Source organism: Falco cherrug, chromosome Z (assembly GCF_023634085.1).
Source record: "Falco cherrug isolate bFalChe1 chromosome Z, bFalChe1.pri, whole genome shotgun sequence".
NCBI lineage: Eukaryota > Metazoa > Chordata > Aves > Falconiformes > Falconidae > Falco > Falco cherrug.
Window position 1 is genome coordinate 84,763,928 of NC_073720.1, and position 19,861 is coordinate 84,783,788.

Below are 19,861 nucleotides of genomic sequence, written 5' to 3' on the forward strand. Positions count from 1 at the left end.
CAGAAATTAGAAAGAATGTCGCGGCACTCTCCAAACTATCAAGCTGCAACAAGGTCTTTTACCATCTCATACCAACATACTCGTCATGTCGGTCCCTCTGCTGCCTCCTCCTCACCTCATCCAGGGCATGTGTTCTCTCTCCTCTCTGCTTCTTCCTCTCTCCACTTCTTCCTCAGCTGCTCTCTCCATTGGCTCTCAACCACTTAACAGAACCAGCCACAGCTGCACCTTACCTACATGGGCCAACCCGCCGCCCCTGAAGCCAACCCACAGCTGTATATTATCAATGATAATTAACCCAGCTTCATTCCTCTACAGAAGAAAACTCAGCTTTGGCATTACTGAAGCCAAAGGGGTGCTACCAGACTAAGTGTCAAATGGATCTGTGTCAGTGCTCTTACCCGACATGTTTGACCCAACAGAATGTGTTAGCAAAAACAGTGCAATATCAGATATACCTCAAAATCAGAATTATCTACAAGTAAACAAAACAATCAAGTAATAAAGTGTTACTCTAGATTTTATCCTGCATGCAGACTTGTGGCTTGTTGTGAGACTTGCAATGGAGTCCTGATTTCTTCTGTTTGTTTCTGCTTATTATTTTTGAAACAAAACATAGTGCTTCTCTGTACTCTGCCTACTGCCTCTGTCTTTTCTCTTCTATTTTAGACCTCTCTGGTGATGTCTGTAGATCACCAGCATAATCTCACTTCATTATTTTAAACAAGCAAGCAGCTGTACCTGTTACGTTTAATAAAAGTATTTTTAAGAAACACTGTTGTTTACAATGTGTTATTGCATTCCTCTCAGCAAATAGCTGTAGCACAGCTCTAAACATCTGCCTCTGTACATGTTTTAAAAAGTATTTTTATGGTATCAAAGTAGTATATAATAATATTAATTTCAGGTTGTTTTTTTCAGTCACCACAACTAAACCAAGTTAATTATGCTTCTGTGTTTTTCTGCTTGTTCACAGTTTTTAAAAAAATTCTATGCACCAATACTTAGTGAATTAATAGAATGACTAGAATGACCTATATTACATTATACTATGTTCAACAATTTACACACTAATGCATTAATATATACATAATTATATACAGTGAGCAATCATTACTCCTCCTTCATTTTAATCCATTTTTGCTAGTGTAGGCTAAGGCTGACCAGTACCAAACAGGCATGACAACCAAAGCATTTACAAATTCCCATGGAGAGCAAAATCCAAAACCAGTTTTGTTTCAGATCAAATCAAAATATTTCCAGATAACTTAGTTGATTCCCATGATCCCCAAGTCCCCTGCTGTGATGGATAGCAGTCAGAAACCCAGGTAGCCAGGAGAGGCAGGGCTGTCCGGTGTGCCCACACTCCCAGCTGCAAAGCCTGGGGTTTAAGCTCTGAAACCACCTTCCCAAAAAAGGCTCCTGGGCTCAAGGTCTGCAGGCCAGCTCTGGGCTTCCAGCAGCTTCTTGGCTACCAGAAAACTAAGTATGTTTCTTTACTTTTACTGCCTGTCTGCTTGTATTTGGACAAAAGTTTATCAGGAATCAGTGCAGTGGAACATTTTAGTCAATTAAAATGAATATTAGTATTCTGCAACCATAATACTTTCCCCTGGTAGCTATCTAGCTAGCCTAACTGTCAGTGACATAGGGGAGAGAGCTGGGCTGATAGAGATCCTGAGAGGGATACCAAGAATTATGATAAACTAATATGCATATGTGCATGTAAACTAATGTGCATATGCAAACATCTTCTGTATTTTAGAATAAACATTGCAATACAGAGTAGTATTCCCTACTCTGTTTTTGCACTCTTCTTCACTGTCAACATAAAAATTAACTCTTGATACCAAAAGTTGTTTCTATATCCAATTAAAAGTAGCCAAAAGGGAGGATATTGTGACATTTATAAAAAAACTAATTATCTTCCTAAAAGTGCTTTTCTAAGAAATGGTGTGATGCACTCTTTTTTTTTTTTTTTTTTCATTTTCAGATTTATGTTGGCTATCATAAGCACAACAGTACAATGCAGGCAAGGACGGAAGGCGGAATAAGAAAGTGTACATGAGAGCCACAGAAACGGCAGAAGTGAAGATGCTCCAGCAGCAGAATTGATGAACCATACACAAGTGTACACCGCCTCCGTATCTTATATAATTCAAACAACAACAGGTCTGAGAAGAGCAGTAACCTTCCTGAAGAGTGGGTGTTCAATACACATGCCTTTCCAAGACTGTTCTGCAAAGACAGAGTATTAACAATGTGGGTGAGGTGCTGAGAGTCAAAGAAAACAAAGATAATTAGAATCATGCCACAGTAAAAAAAAAAAAAAGGCTGAGGACATTCTCCCAACTTAGTGTTTGAAAGACAAGTTTAAAGAGTAACTGAAGAACCTGCCCTTGGGATGTTGTTTGTCTTAGTGGCTTATTCATACAGTTCATCCAGCTCTTAGTCATGCTGGTATCTAACCAATCCTGTTGTGTACTTTTTAAAAGCAGAACGGCACAAATCTCCTTCACATTCCTCCTGGAAATTTCTTTCTCCTGTGATGCCTAAAAAAGCCCTTCACAGCACCAAGAATGCTGGTGCCCTGTGACTGCACCTTATTATATTGAGCATGGTGGGATGTTTTGCTGTTACTCTGCCCTCACCTCCCCTATTTATTTGCTGCATTCAACTATTGTCTTTTATTATGTGCTGGGAGAACAACATCTTTGAGGCAGCAGTTGCCTTTTGAAATAGATGACTACAGGACCTTGCACAATAACAATGCTACAGCCCCCAAAATTAACAGTGTGTGCGTGAGGGAGACAAGACAGTTGCTGCAGGTTCCATGTCTACCTATGGTATTATCCACATGTCGCCACCACAAAAAAGTTAGCATGACAAAAGGCAGTCAAAACTTCTGCAAAATACTGTGTAGAACTCTTACAGCATGCTTTTGTGGGAATCAGCATTCCAGGAGAATATCCTTGGAATATTGGGGATATCAGCAGGAAGTCCTGTTATTTGCAGGTGTGCTTAAGAATGCTCCATAAGCATCCCCAGAGGTGCCAAGCACCTAAACACGACTCCAGCACACTAAGGTGATTGAAAGTACTCAGCCTGGCCTCACCAAGAGGAAGTCATGCTTGAGCAACCTGATGACCTTCTACACAGAAATGACTAGGCTGCTAAATGAGGGGAGAGCAGTGGATATTGTTTATCTCCTGTATGATACAGGTTGTATATCTAAGTTATGAAGGGACTTCAGTAGGGCCCTTGACACTGTCTCCCAGAAGATCCTCATAGAGAAGCTGCTGACATACGGGCTGGATAAACAGGCAGTGAGGTGCACTGAAAATGCGCTGAACAACCAGGCCCAAAGGGTGGTGATCAGTGGCACAAAGTCTAATGGAGGTCACTAACAACAGGTGTACCCGAGGGGCCAACACTGCATCCAGTCGTGTTTAACATCTTCATTAATGATTTGGATCATGGGGCAGAATGTACCTTTAGCAAGTCTGCAGATGATGCAGAAGTGGGGGGACTGCTGATATCACCAGAGGGCCTTGCTGCCATCCAAAGGGACCTGGACAAGCTGGAAAATGGGCTGACAGGAACCTCAACAGTTCAGCCAGGGCAAGTGCCAAGTCCTGCACCTGAGGAGGGACAACCGCAGGCACCAGGGCATGCTGGGGCCACCCAGCTGAAAAGCAGCTTTGCAGAAAAGTACCCGTTTGTCCTGGTGGATACCAAGAAGAACACGAACCAGCAATGTGTCTTTGCCACAAAGGTGGCAAACAGTAGCCTGGCCTGCATTAGGCAAAGTATTGCCAGCAGGTTGAGGGAGGTGATCCTTCCCCTCTGCTAAGTGCTGGTGAGGCCACATGTGGAGTACCATGTCCAGTTCTAGGCGCCTTACTACTACAAAAGACATGGACGTACTGGAGAGCGTCCAACAAAGGGCCATGAAGATGATGAAGGGACTGGAGCATCTCACCTATGAGGAGAGGCTGACAGAGCTGGGAGGCTGATCGGCCTGGAGAAGAGGAGGCTCAGGGGGATCTTATCAATGTCTACAAATACCTGAAAGGAGGATGCAAAGAAGACAGAGACAGGCTCTTTCTAGTAGTGCTCAGTGACAGGACTAGAGGCAATGGGCACAAACTGAAACAATAGATTCCTTCCGAACATCAGGAAATGCTTTTTCACTGTGAGGGTGACCAAGAGCAGGCACAGGTTGCCCATAGAGGTTGGGGGGGTCTCCATCCTTGCAGACATTAAAAAAATGTCTGGACATGGTTCTGGGCAAGTGTCTTTAGGTGATCCTGGTTGATAGGGTAGCTGGACCAGACGACCTGCAGAGGTCACTACCAATCCCACCCATTCTGTTGAGTCTGTGAAGTTGTCCTAAACTTGCATGAAAATCAAGAAGGCTATTTCACCATACTTCAAAGTTTCATAGGATTTTAGTAGTAACATGAAAGCCCCAGTAGGAACAGAAGTCCTATGAGACAAAAAGCTTAGAAAAATTGGACCCAAGGAGCTAAGATAACCTCAGAGAAATACTATGTGGAAGCCATGAAAAGAGATTGTTTCTAGCATTTGACGGGAACTTTTTGTTTCCAGTTATTTTTCTGATTTTGTGGTGGTTTGACCATGGTTAGTCCCCAGATGCCTCGCAGGGCTGCCGGCCGCCGGCGCCCCCCGCGCGGTGCCGGGCAGAGCCCCTGTAACCCCCGGCTGGTGGGGCGAGGCCCGGGCAGGGAGAGCGCTCGGCAGTTCCCTCCCGGCACAGCGGGCTCCGCCGGGGGAAGCCGGGGGCCTTTGGGGCCGGCCACAGCAGGGCAGGGCGGGGAGAGATCCCCCCGGCCCTGACACACACCGTGTGCTGCCCTGCCCCGCGGGGCCCTCCCCGGGCGGGGGGCACGGCCTGCCCGGCCCTGGGCTGCCCGCGGGCTGCCCTGCCCGGCCCTGCCCGGCCCTGCCCTGCCCTGCCGGGGGGGCTCTGCTCCGGGCCGGTCCCCCCCGGCCTCCCCCTGCCCGGCCCTGCCCTGCCCTGCCCTGCCGGGGGGGCTCTGCTCCGGGCCGGTCCCCCCCGGCCTCCCCCTGCCCGGCCCTGCCCTGCCCTGCCGGGGGGGCTCTGCTCCGGGCCGGTCCCCCCCGGCCTCCCCCTGCCCGGCCCTGCCCTGCCCTGCCCTGCCGGGGGGGCTCTGCTCCGGGCCGGTCCCCCCCGGCCTCCCCCTGCCCGGCCCTGCCCTGCCCTGCCCTGCCGGGGGGGCTCTGCTCCGGGCCGGTCCCCCCCGGCCTCCCCCTGCCCGGCCCGGGGGCTGCAGGGCCGCTGCTCTCAGGCAGGCTCTCTGCTCTCTCCCGCAGCTCCGTGGGCCATTTCCCCCCCTCCTCAGCCGCGCTGCCCCCCAGGGGCTCCCGCCGGGGCTGCTGGGCCGGGCCGTGGCCAGCGCCGGGCCCGTCTGGCAGCCGGCAGCCACGGGCTCCACCGGGCACGGGGGCAGCGCCCGGCAGCCACCCACACCTCGCTGCGCACAACCAGTATAGCTTTGTTAGAATAATTTTTTCTTATTGAAGCTTGTTGGGTGCTGTGGCCAATTCCAGGACACTCTGGAAAACATAAAATAACCTAATTCTCAAGAAACAAATCCATGTAAAGTGATGTTGCATTAAAGCGGTATTGCAGATGAAGTTTTCACATGCTTGCCGTGCAAGAAAAATGTAGGAACTGGGGCTTATTAGTTACGAGGTTTGTTTGGTGGTGGGCAACATCCAGTATCAAGAAAGAAGAAAACATCTTTCCCAGCAGGCTTTGACCAGATTGCTTCTGGCATGGAGGGAACATGGGAGAGACACTTCACAGCATCTGCTAATCCCGTGCTGACACGGGGGCCTTCATCTCCCAACATGTCCATGACTGCTCCTGCAGGAGAGAAAGCGCCTGCGAAGCAGCCGGGTGGACGCAGGACTGGCGCAAGACGAGGCGAGAGAACTGGGGCCGCTTCACCCCCCCGCAAGCCCACAGGCCCCAACTCCCTTCCTGCTCTGGCGCCAAGGTAGCGGGGGGTTCACGGCGCAGCCAGGCCGGGGCGGTGCGGGGGGGCGCTGTGTGCGGGCGGCGGCGGGGGGCGCGGGGGTTGCGGGGGCGCGGGTGTGGCGGCAGCCCCGCCCCGCCTCGCCCCGCCCCTGGGCCCCCTCGGCCGCCCGCCGCGCCCCCGCGGGCCAGGCGCTGCCCGGGCGCGACTCAGCCCCGGCGGGGGCCCCGCCCCGCCCCGCCCCGCCCGCCCCGCCCCGCCCGCCCCGCCCCGCCCCGCCCCGCCCCGCCCCGCCCCGCCCCGCCCCGCCCCGCCCCGCCGGTGAGCCCCGGGGGCGGCCGCGCCTCGCCTCCCCTCAGCGCCGCTCGGGGCGGGACGGAGCGCGCTATTCCCGCCCGTCCCCTCAGGCGGCGGCTGCTGTGGCCGCGCCGGTGGCTGCTGGGCGGGAGCCGCCGGCGGCGCGGGCTGGGGCTGCGGGCTCCCGGCGTGCCGCTGGCGGGGCTGGTGCCGTGGGCGGGCAGAGCGCTTCCCGCGGCCGGCGCTGCCCCGGCACCCGCCGGTGCCTCCCCTCCCGCCCGGCGAGCCGTGAACGCGGGAGCAGACGCTGCCGACGGCGACAGGTAAAATCGGTCCCCTCACCGTCCCCCGGACACCGCCGCCCGGTGCGGCGCCGCCTGGCCTCTGCCTGCCCCCTCGGGGGGGGGGTGGCGCGGGCTCCTCGCGTTGTGGGGCGCGGCGCCGCGGCCGGAGCGCTGAGGGAGGGTCAGGCCGGAGCGGGGCGGTCGGTCTGTCCGTGCAGGTTTGTCGTGCAGGCCGCCCCCGGGGCGCTCGGCAGCCGGAGCCCGGCCCTGCGCGGCGGGTGCCCGAGGGAAGAGCCCGTGCCCGTGCTCCCTTGCCTAGCCTGCGCTTCAGTTTCTCAGGTGTGCTCTCTGTAACTCCTCTGCAGAGAAGTTGCCCGTCCCTGTTTTTACAGGTCTCCCTCAGGAAAAACGTGAGCCGTTAGGTTACAAGTCAGGATGCTGTGAAACAGGAGTGAGCAACAGCATGGACTTTAACGTAGAGAGCCCCAGCAAAAACTTCCCTACCATGCTGCAGTAATTGGTACCATAGGAAACGCCTCCAAGTGAGAGAACACTCGGAAGGATGATGCTGTGACAGGAAAAAAGTACTTGTTGAGCTGGCTGGACTGCTCCAAACTTTCTTCAGAACTGCAAACACGGGAGATCCTGAGTGAGAAACGTACAGATCCCCACTGTCCTGCAGTTAACCTCGCAAAACAGCAAGGCTGAAGAGACAGGTGCTTCGCTGTGGGAAGTTGCACTTTACAGGCTAGCTTTCCAAAACTGACCTTGATTCTGGCAACTTTGGCTCAGGGGCAGGGCAGGTGTTAGAACAGTAATTTTAAAATCAAGTTACTCTCATGTTAAATTTCAGCATGTTTATAACAGTGTAGGAAATCAGAGTTCTTGCTATAGTGAGTGAAGGAATTCACAGGGTTAATGTGGACATGAAGAATCACAAAAATATTTGAAGGATTGTTAGGCTCTTTAAACATGTAAGCACATCTTATTTCGGAGATGAGAATCTGTGACTTAATTTTACTGGAATGATTCTAGAATCTCTAAACACTACTGTGAAAGCCTATTTGTGTAACTCCAAGAGTGCCAAGGCACAGAGGGCAGAAAATCTGCCTTTCACATTGAAAAAGCAAGCAATACCTTGCAAGAACATTTATTCGTAGCACTCCTTTAGTCAGTGAAAATGCTGGTTATGTTTGTGATTGTTTATATATTATAACATCAGTGAGCTTTGCCCCCCACAGTTTTGTGAGTATTTACACAGTTAGATTAATGAAACACTGTAGGAGTTTTTCTTGGTAGTTAAAATCTGTTTACAAATCAAGAAGCAAGAGCTGGAGGAAGAAGTGCTAAAACTTTGAAGTTTTAGTGGCTTTTCCTATGGTGATGGCAGCAGAATTTGTACCAGAATAGGACACTATGTTATTACTGCTATATTTGTCAGCCTGACCTCAGTATAAGACCCAGCACAAATCCACAATAGCAGCTATCTACTTCTTGGAAACAAATCGTCATTGGCTTCAAAAAACAATTTTCATACTATGAGGTGCTTTGTGCTACTTCATCTCAGAGCACTTTCCAGGACAGAACTGCTTTTTGAAAATAAAGTGAAGCTCTTCATAGACTCAAAGAGTGTTCCAGCAATATGATTTGTACAAGAACACCAGAAATGTTGTTGATGATCTGAAAGACCAGTTCATGATTTGGTGTCACACACTAGGTTGCATAGGCCCTCATTCCTTAAACTGCTATCTTGGCACAAGTTTACCTCCGCAGCTGAAAAGCAGCTCTGTCAGTCCTTGCATCTCAATTACACATGTAGTGTTTCTGACATTGCAGTTAATTAGATTTAGGAATGTTTTATAATCCCAATCTGTCCAGCATTAATCTGTCATGAGTTACTAAACTAACTACCGTTCTAGGGAATCTGCTTGAACTGTGGTCTTTCACCTCAGAATACCTAGCTGTGGTGGTTTTGGACCAGGTTGTACCTAGTCCAGGTGTGGCATGTGTTTCCACTGAGCCAGTGTCAGTGTGTGCCTTATGGAAGTCCAGCTGCACATTGTTGCCACGGTGGCAGTTTTAGGATGATGCAGCCCCAAGCACATTCTCCTGTAATTAACAGATTCTCCAGATGAAATCACGGTTATCTTCATCCAGCATTCAGGAATGTATTCTGCATAATATTGTTCCAGTTGCAAATCTGTAATGCTTCCTTAGGATCGTATAGTGTCTGATTCTGAAGTATTTGTGGATTTTTAGTCCCCAGTTTCTATTTCTCCACTTTCCTTTGCAGTGCAAAGTGTTATTACATGGCTGGATCCTAGCAGCGCTGGTACCTGTGCTCTTTCTTTCTGGGGTTAGCCAGCCTTTGCAGACCTGACAGTCCGTCCCCACCTGCACCTGCATATATAATGATGAATAGGGTTTCTGAAATTAAATATATTAGTACCCTACAAGCCCTGGTGAGATCTTAGGCACACTGAAACTGCTGACCTGCTTGCACAAAAACATCTTGGGCTTTCTCTACGGCAGGTTCATACACCATCCTGGCAACCCAATCTACTCCAGACTTCTAACTATTGGCTTAGACTAGCCTTCCTCTACCCTCACTCACGTTAACAGTCTTGGTAAAGTCTACGGAGACATCGAATTTAAGAAATTGGAGGCATTTGATCAGATGTCAGAAAAAATCTCATTTTTAGCACTGAGCCGCTGCATGACTTCAAGTAGTGTTATTCTCTTTCTGTGCCTGTTTAATGTTCTTTTGGCCTTGGCCTTAAAAGGTATTGCTGCAGGTGAAAAGGCTCATGTAAGGAGCACTGTATGCCCTCACTTAAGTAAAGAAAGCAATTTAAGTATCAAAAGAGCTTTAGATAAATATGAAAGAAATGCAATCACTGGTGACTTCCAGGTAGGTCAGAACCAAGGGAGAACACAATCAGAATTCGAGCATCTGTGCTAGCTGTTCTTTAGTTTGTTTCTGGAAACCTAAACGCACAAATGAATTTTCTTTAGTTTGTTTCTGGAAACCTAAATGCACAAATTAATTTTATACTTTTTATAAAAGACTTGATAAAGGTCTTGAATATATTACTTGTCAAAAATATGCATTTCATAATAATGATTTGCACATGAATGAAAGCTGAGATAGACACTACTGAATCATGTACTTGCAGTATAATGGAATGAATCCTTAAAGTAATTTCAACGCAACTACTTCTAAAAAATACTTTGTCAAGACAGAGGGGGGAAACCAAGAACCGGTCAAAAGACGATGATAGTACCACAGTGGTGCTGTTGTTCTTAGCAGTGATCAGAAGTGGGATGTTTACTGCTATGGACAAACAAAGAAGTTCTGGCCCTCTTCCATCCTCCTTTAGTGCTCGGAACAGGACTGCAGTCATACACTGACAGCCAAGCTTTAAGCATCTATGAAGTTTATAATTTTATCCAGATATTATTTTAAGTATTTAATGTGTTTCTTGAAGCCTAGGTGGGACAACCTTTTTTTTTTTTTTTTTTCCCCTTCACTGTGCTCACACACAGTGAGCAGTCTTTGTGAGGGCTATAAGCCCAGGAGTAAAATGCCACCAAAGGAGAACTGGTTCATCTCACACATTTGTCTCATGAGTTTTTTTTCCTCACGTTCCAAATACTGTGAGATGTCTTACGCAAACACATGCTATGTGTGACCATTATTACGCCATGTCTCCGAATGACTATATTGAATAATAGTTACATACTTTGTTAACCCAGTGCAAGTATGAAGCCCCCTACCTAACTGTTCTTAGTGACTGATGAGCCACGGGGTGTCACTGCTTAGTAAAAGCACCTGTAAGCTGCAGAGCGTGATGCCATGGAGTGAAATAAATGGAGGGATGGAATCTGTGACAAAAATGTCTTGTGTATTTCAACCAACATTTTTTTGTTTCTTTGTTGGACTTTGTTTAGAACAAACTACATTCTTTGATTTTGGAATTCGAAGTAAAACTCCAATATCAAAGACAGTAAAATTAACTGCTCTTCAGTTATTCACCAGAACATTACTAGTGCTTTCAGTGGTAAATAAAAATGAGTCTCTGTTAATTTCCTTTGCAGTTAAATGAATTAAACACTTTTCTTTCTCTAGAAATATACTGTAAATAACCCCCCCTGTAATTTTCTTAGTCTGATTTTCTCTTGGAATTACATTGCTCTGCCAACTGTTAAATATTGGTATTTTTTTCTTTTAAAGATTTTCCCTACGCATGCATAAGCACATAAAAGACATAAATAAAAGTAATTTAATTGTATTAGTTGCAGGTATACATTTGTACAAGACCTTTTGTTATTTATACCGCATTAAGCTCTTAATTTTTTTGAGTGATAACTTCAGATTTTCTTTGATACTGTCAAATGTTTCTTTTGTTTTAGAGCTGATACAGTCTGCTCAGGTACAGGACTCCCTCTCAGTCGACTGATCCCCATGATGAGTGGGACAAGCTGTGCATCACTTCACTTACACTATTTCACTCAAACTAGTATGTTTTCAAAGCAACATAAGGAAGGTAGTGTACTTCCACAAATGCGATTGCTTTTTATTTGTTTTCCAGCCACTTAATAGTTTCTTCTTAGATAAAAAATATTTTACTATGCTTGCTTTCCTTAAGACCTGTGAACTTTATTTTTCTCATTAATTTCTAGATGTTTAGCATTGTAATTTTATGAGAAAGAATAAGTGAATGTGACACTGTCTCACATTAATGAAAAAACTTTTACAGGATTCATTCAGTTCTTGCTTCTTGCACTGGTGAAAATCAGGAGTGGTACAACTACTACAGCTGCTTGAGTGCAGTCAGTATAAAGCCATTAGCATGTGAAGGATTAAGACTTTTTTTTGCAGCTTATTTGGCAAAGTGTGATGAAAGGGGGAACAGTAAAAAAACACAAACCAGAACTGACAGCCAAGCTTTAAGCATCTATGAAGGTTATAATTTTATACAGATATTATTTTAAGTTTTTAATGTGTTTCTTGAAGCTTAGGTGGGACTACCTTTTTTCTTTTTTTTTTTTTTTCTTCCCCTTCAGAGTCTTTTCACAAAATACAGAGGTGTTTATAGAAGCAATTTGTGCAGTTAAATCCTCTATTTCGTTTTTTCTGGAGGGCCTTTTTGCTTTCTCTGAAAACCAGGTGTTCTTCCCAGCTACTAGGAAGGTGTGAGACAAGTGCGATGATGGAAATGGCAGAGTTGCCAGCAGAGGGAAATTCCCTGATAAGAGCAGTCTATCAAAGCCGGCTTCGCCTCACCAGACTGTTACTCGAGGGTGGCGCCTACATCAACGAGAGCAATGACAGAGGTGAAACCCCTTTAATGATTGCTTGTAGGACAAAACACCTGGACTCCCAGAGTGCCAGCAAGGCAAAGATGGTTAAATACCTACTAGAAAACAAGGCTGATCCGAACATACAGGACAAATCTGGAAAGACAGCCTTGATGCATGCTTGTTTGGAAAAAGCAGGCCCTGAAGTGGTATCTCTGCTACTGAAAAGTGGAGCTGACCCAAGCCTGCAAGATCATTCCAATTGCTCTGCACTTGTGTATGCAATAAACTCTGAAGACAAAGAGACCCTGAAAGTTCTTCTTAATGCCTGCAGGGCACAAGGAAAAGAAGTCATCATCATCACGATGGACAAGTCCCCATCAGGAAGGCAGAAAACAAAGCAGTACCTAAACATGCCTCCTGCAGACCTGGAGGAATGGCATTCCCCCGCTGCTTGCACTTCCCCATCAGAAATAGAACTGAAAACATCTCCCTCCCCACTTTCAAGTTCAAATGAAACTAAAAAAGCACTTTTCAGCTTTAAAGAGCTGGATCATCTACGAAGTGTGGACAACTCATCTCAGACAGTTTCACTGATGAGAAAATCCAGCTCAACAAAAGTAGGGTCCAAGCTGGCACAAGTGCAGCGGCTGCAGTCTGAGCCTTGGATAAAGAGTTCTCCGTCACTGTTCCACCAGAATAAAACTGCCTGTTTACAAGAACTTCATGATATTAGTCCAGAAGAAGAGGTCTCTTTTAAAATTAGTGGCCTTGACTTATCAAAGAGATTCATTACCAGGCACCAAAGTATTGACATAAAAGACACTGCTCATTTGTTGACAACCTTCAATCAAACTGGATCGAGGAAATTATCATATGATGAGCTAAACTGTCAGGTTCCTTATGTTGAAGGGAAGCATATCTCCAGTGGGATTCCTATGGGTAGGGATGTCAGTTCAGCACAAACCAGCTTTATTTCAAACCTCAGTAGTATTATCCGGAAAAGAAATTCAGGAGCAAATCACTACAGCTCTGATTCTCAGTTAACTAACAGTCTAAGTCCTGCTGCTGCAGAAGACAGTAAGTCAGTGATAGAAAAGAAAAAGATTTTTTCTCCATCTCGCTCTTTGTTACCAAGTTCTAGAGAAGTAGTGGACACCATGCCGCCTCTTACTTTGAGCAGGAGAAACCAAGCTTTTCTGGAAAGAGAGAGTCCAGGAGCCGTATTGTTGGATCATATTGCTCAGACAAGACCAGGTTTTCTCCCACCACTGAATGTGAATCCTCACCCCCCAATTCCAGACACTGCTTTCATAAACCGGGTTTCTGGCATGATTTCTTGTGGACAAAAACACTTAGTACCAGCAGCACCTGCTTTCCCTGGGGAGACCAAAAATATGAAAATGCTACTAAGGAGGCAGTCATTACAGACTGAGCAGATTAAGCAATTAGTGAATTTTTAACAAGGGAGTAAAGGATTACAAAATCTTTATGATACGTGCATATTCACTGCAGTACCTCACTGTAATGATACATACCACAAAACAGCAGGGCGGTGATACAAAGCTTTCTCAAGTTAAATAGCTTTGAGACCACATGAAGAGTTAAATAGCTTTGAGACCACATTAACTAATGATGCTGCTTTCTGCAAACTGAGGAATATTTATTACACTGTTTTCTTAATGTTTTCAGCTTCAGCATTGAAATCTTACCCATGACAGGCTGAACCCACAATGGGTCTCGGGCACTGCAATTCTCATTTTAGGTTGGAAATACTATCCCTCCTAGGTTTTCCCAAATGCCTACTCTTTCTGCACCCAGAAAGGTGGTACACATGGAACTTAGAAACCTGAAAATTTTGACTGTGATGCTGGACATCTGACTCTGTCCAAGTTGTGCAATGTGCAGAAATTCTAGACACAGCCAGCATGCACGAGGGGTGGACAGTGGCAGGTGTACGTAGGCAGCGTCTTCTGGCTTCAATGGCTTTACTGCACATGAACAGACAATAACAGAGTCAATAAAATTCATGTTGTAGAGGTGTGTTGTATGCATAGCTATGCCTAGGGAATGCCAGCTAAAGACCGGGGAGCCTTTCGACGCCTTGCTGCCCACTGGAAGTCAGTCTGATACACAGCGCACCGGAGGGCTGAAGTTCAGCACACGATGCCTGGGAGCCAAGTCAAGAAGCCAGCACAGCGGCAAAAAGTCCAGAATGATCTCACGTAGAAGACCAAATCCTGCTTGCACTGTCAGGCACATGAATTGACTTGGGCTTCTCAAGCTATTGGATTGCTGGAATCTGCTCATTTAAAAAGAGGAAGGGTGGGGGGAGGCAGAGGCTGTATCTAAACCAGGGCCCATTACTTTCTGTAGTTCCAGACTTAATTAAAAAAAAAAAAATATCTCTACATCATGCAGGAGCTCTTTCTCCAGTCGCAGGCTGGGGTTTCTTTTCAAGACAGGATACAGATGGTGGGGCAGATGTAGATGCTATCTTGAGCAGTGCTGATGCTTCACACACGTGCTTGGGAGCAAGGAAGAGTTCTGTCCTCCTGCTCCACTCTTAAAAAAAGAAATCCAACAGCTACGATACTCACCTGAGAAATGGAAGTTTTCATTTTGCCTAATTTGAAGCAGAGAACTGAATTTCTTACAGATGAGGAATACTCCTTTGCCTCCAAGCTACTGTGCATTTTTAAGTATCTCTATCTAAAATCTGTTTTTCCTTCCTATTTAAGTGTTCTGCAATTCCAAACATCTACCTTGTCTTTGTGCGTGTTCCACAGATGCTTAATTTCTGGTATTGCATTTGGCATTTTATAATTTGTCTTCTAAAGATTGAGAAATACTGGATGTGTTCTGTTTTGTCATAATTCACAGAAATTAATTGTATTGAAATTGTGTCTGTATAATGTGATTTTCTGTACACCGAAATGAAGTACTTTTATTCTGAAGCTACACAAGTGGATACTATCTGCCTTCTTGCAGCTTCAGTCAAAGTTCACCCAGTCTGACGTTGCCTAACAAAAAATCTTAATGTTACTTAGCTTTGCCCTTAGTGTAAGGCAATTTGTCTTAGGTTTTGGCTGGGATAGAGTTAATTTTTTTCTCAGTGGCTGACACAGTGCTGTGTTTTGGATCTAGTATCAGAATAACGTTGATAACACGCTGATGTTCTAGTTGTTGCTAAGTAGTGGTTACTCTAAATCAAGAAGTTTTCAAGTTTCCTATGCTCTGCCAGGGGGCAGGTGCACAAGAAGTTGGGAGGGAGCAGAGCCAGGACAGCTGACCCAAACTAGCCAGAAGGATAGCCCAGGTTTTATTTAATTAAAAATATAAAAATACCCATAAGTTCGTAAAATGCGTATTTCAAAGAAGGGCACATTTGACACTGGAAAGTAAAGGAGTATGGTTTGTATCTCTACACAAGAGTTGCCTATCAAGTGCTGATCTGAAACTGCAAATATAAATCTTAAATCAATTTTGCAACAAAATCCCTGGTGACAATTGCTAGGAGGCGGATGATCTTACCACTGATTCTCTGGCCAAGTGCTCAGAGGGAGCTGGGATAAACAAAGATGCAAATCTGTATTGCAGTTGTCAAAACTAATTCTCCACAAAATACGGGTCTTGAAATCTGTAGTGTCCTTTGTCCTCCTCCAGCCCCAGCTCTGCCACCTTGGGATGTGTAGCGCTCTGGAGGCAGCTGGGAAGGCCTGCAGTGAGCTGCGCCACATTATCACATTTGACCTACTCGGGTATGATTGTCACACTTGTTTAGTTTCTTCACTCCTCAAGACCAATCAGTACCAGTCATAAATGCATTGTTTTTTTTAGAGATGGATTATTCATCCACTGAAAGGCTCTTGGTAATTTATGGATTGGCTGGCACACTCTAGTTTCTGCACATACACAAACAAGAACTGTTCACTGTGCTAAAACAAACAAACAGCTACCTGAGTGTACACATTAAGCATGCAAAAACGGGCAAGTTCCAAAATAAAATTGCGTACAAGAGCTATTAAATACCAATGGAAACATAGGGAAGGTGATGGGAATATTTGGTTCCATTCAGGTTCTGCCTCTTCAGGAGACGTTGCCACATCAGCATCTGCATATACCAGGTAGAAACAAGGATTACGTGGAAATCTTTCTATGGCAGAGGAACTATGTACGAAAACATATCAATATTAAATTATTAACTGGGTAGAAATTGGTCCCTACAAACACCACATACAGACACAGTATACTTTTCAAATTATTTTTATGATGTAAATGGAAATGTCTGTTAATGTCATTAACCATGAAGTTAAAATATTTGAAGCTAAAAAGTACATTAAAAAAAAACCAAATTCTTTTTTTAGGAAAAAACCTAACAGATGAGATGTTCTAACTGGTATCTTTGCTGGAGGTATAAAGCCCAATTTCTGCTGTATTGATTTTTAAATTATTTATGTATGTGAGATTACTGCTCCCTCAACTGAAAGTTTTTTTATAAAACGCTCAGCCAATGGAGGAAAATGGCAAATGTCTTGAGAACTGAAGTTCTGCTGTAGTATTGCCAGTATTTTGTGCTTAATTTTGATGCAGAAGTAGTGTGAAAGTTAGTATTTATTGTTGCATCAATGATACAAGGAGCCTTCAAAGGAAAAACAACTCAGTTTTGTTCTGTGTATGTTGTTACAATGCATAAATAAAAGTTATCTTTTTCCCTCTTCAGGGAATATGGAAATAGACACATCCTTTGTTCACCACTTAGGAGATGCTGAGTCACTACCAAAGGTACTTGCTCTTAAGCATTTCTCAGGCTGCCTCTGTATAGAAAAACTGGAAGTGTTAATTAGGTTTAATCCAACATAGCTACATTTGTACAAAGCACTGTGTGACAGAGGCTCTGTCTGTCTGTCAGTTGTTTACTGTGGTTCTACTTCAGCGGAGACACACTTCTGCCATTTTCAAGTCCTAATCCTTGTCATCTTTGTCATCCATAAGGCGTCCACTAGGCAAAGAATGGGAAGCAAGACCAGAATTTCTAATGTTAAGTTTTCCCCTGAAACACGAAAGCTTAGAAACAACAAAATACCTTTCAGGTGTTCTTTATGCATCTTGATAAAGAAAAGACCACGAGCTGAAACATTTTCCTTGCTAGTTGTAAGAGCTGTGGCTTCCCATCCAAAGAGAACCACCTGCACTAGTTCTCAGACCTTACAGTGAACAATTCAGTTAAGCTCATCCACTCCAACGTACAGAAAGAGACCAATGGCATCAAATCCTTAAACATTCAAGCTATATAAAATGACAGTGACGTTTCTGGCACCAGGCATTCCTGTCAACATAAGTCACGGCTTTCAGTAAAAGCTGTATTTCACTTCCTGTGAGATTACTAATTTCAAATCTACGTGGTAAGTTTAGAAAGGTGAAAGACTTTTTTGTTTTTACTTTTGGTTTTCATTTTCTCTGCAAAACGCTGTGAAACAATACAATGAAAGTGACTTCTAGACAACTAGTGGCCTCAAAAGACAGTGATCATTAAAAAACTTATTTTTGTTCAAGAAATTTTAAAACGGAAACCCACTACGCAGGAACACTGTAAAAAAAGTTTTCAAGGTTTTCTTTAAGGCATGGTGTTGAAAGTACATTTCAAAAAAGCCCTCCCTGCACTTTCTTTTTGCTTTGAGGAGAAAGGCATTTAAAGTTGCTTTTTTTTGACTTTTGTCTTTTACAGATATGCAGTATATATGTATGTATAATATACGTTATACAATGCTCCATAAGAACATTGCCATAACTCAATGCAATTACACAAGAAAAACACTAAAATAAACCAATCATTAAGTTAATCTTTTCTTCTCAATTCTAACCTTCATCTTTCTGCGCCTGTTACACAATGCAACTAATTAATTTCCCAATTAATATCAAGTATTTATATATAAATTGATTCTTACATTAGTAAATCATTATTCCATTAGTTTGCTCTTTTGTTCGTGTAACAGGCACATAGCTTGTTATAGAAAGGCTAACATCAGCCACAAATAGCCATCCTACGAAAAGCATGCATACTGTATTCATAAAAGAACACGCTTTTTTCCTTAAATTCATGTCCAAATCCAGAATTTGAGGAATGCCTGTTGTAAAATATTTTCCGGTATCTCCCAGCCACACACTTTCACCTTCAAGTATTACTGGCACAGCAATACCTTCAAGGTACCGCAAACCAAATCATGTTTGGTCAAGGATACATCTTAAGAAAACTCAGGGTGGTTTGTTGTTTTTTTTTTTTCCACAGCAGAAGGGATAAAATTCCAATTTTTGTGACGAATTGTTCTGATAAAATACCCAGCTACTAACGCTTTTTAAAAGACAATAGGTCTTACACTCCTTTACACAAGTTAAACTTATTTTAAAATATATACATATGCAAAATCCCTGTTCTTCAGAGAAGGACACCCGTTACCTGAGCAGGCATCTCCTTTGCCAATGACGCATGTGGCTGGCTGAAAGCAAGCACAGACCTCTCAGGAATATCCCTGGCTGTGGCTTTTCATACAATTAAAATATAAGCTGCTCCTTTTTGCAGAATGGGCAACAGAACCCAAGGACTTTGATGAAGGGACCAAGGCACTCTGGTGATAGAGGCAAGTTAAGTTACTTTGTACAAATTCTTTACTTAAAATTCCTTGCAAACAGAATGTTAAAGCAGAACAAAGATGAAAGTTTGTAATAACCAAATTATAGGAATTACAGAATAATTACTTAAAACTCCTTCTGCATCCATGTGAATCCTCTGTGGTACTATGTGTCACGTAGCAGCCTGAACGAACTATTTTAAATTTAATCACAAATACGGCATTGCTTGTGCAAGCACCACGCTGTAGATACAATGTTAATTCAGCGGTTTAGTCCCAAGCAGAAAAAAGTTAATTTATGTTCAGCCTTTTACAAAACATACTAAGATCTTAAACTGAACAGTGAGGTATTTTTCTTAGGATTATATACAGTCCAGTTTATTCTCAATTTTCTGAAATGCAGATGCATGCTCATCAACTGTAATTAATTCCTGTATTTTTTCCCTGAAGGCATCAGCTAGCAATTCTGAACATTTTCACAAACTGACACAGATGGCATGAGTTACAGCCTTCTCTCTCAAAAGCTAGTCCATTTTAAAATATAAACTTGACCTGTACATGCAATTTAAAAGCACAATAATGAGAACACCTTTTAAAAACACATTTTAATTCTGCTTGGGCAGATGCCCATTGAGATTATGAATTCACACATGCAATTTTTTTTCTGCTACAGCAATGAAAGGAATCACAATTAGGCAGTGAGAACAACAGCTATAATGACAAAAGCATCACTGTAAAATTCACGGGAACCAAGGTAAGTATAAGGATATTAAACAGCAACATACAATTGCTGCAAAAATTTAGATGTTCAAAATTCAGAAGATGATAGAGTACGATACTTTGAATTTTACTGGAAGCACAGTAAAAAAGTAATGCTTTATATTATTATGGGTTTTAATGAATTAGCTCTGCTGTGGCAGTCTAAGATGCTATCCTCAGCTGCTTATTGCACTGACCTGCCAGAAAATTACTGCTCCTGCATGAGGGAACACCTATGCCTAATGCCCCAGTGCAACTCGGAGTGACTACAGCATGGAGTGGCTACGTTTTTCAGCCATGCTACTAAAAGGGTGAGAATAGAACAGTTACAGTAATTTGCAGTAAAGACGTATCAGAAGTAATTGTAGCTAGAAGGTAGTTAGATCTTACTTCACTACGAAGACATATGCCAAAACTCATCTAGCAAAGCCCTAGAAAAGAGGCCAAGAACCAAAGAATAATGCAACAGCCGGTGTGGATGTTGTCTAGCAACCCGTATTTTTCCATATAGGTTAGCGTAACATTGATAGATAAAAATCTTAGTAAAACTGACAGAAAATATATG

General features: G+C 44.2%; 1 protein-coding gene across 1 annotated transcript; it reads left to right on the top strand.

The window, feature by feature from the left end:
* The first annotated feature begins 9,069 nt into the window (after window positions 1-9,069).
* On the top strand, window positions 9,070-13,509 carry ANKRD34B (ankyrin repeat domain 34B). The gene has a single exon (XM_055699762.1). It carries the CDS (start codon window positions 11,818-11,820, stop codon window positions 13,369-13,371), a length of 1,554 nt encoding a protein of 517 aa, XP_055555737.1. The 5' UTR covers window positions 9,070-11,817; the 3' UTR covers window positions 13,372-13,509.
* The last annotated feature ends 6,352 nt before the right edge of the window (window positions 13,510-19,861 follow it).

Bases quoted from the DNA above. Each gene is read 5' to 3' on its own strand.
- ANKRD34B (XM_055699762.1), top strand. From the start codon at position 11,818: ATGATGGAAATGGCAGAGTTGCCAGCAGAGGGAAATTCCCTGATAAGA.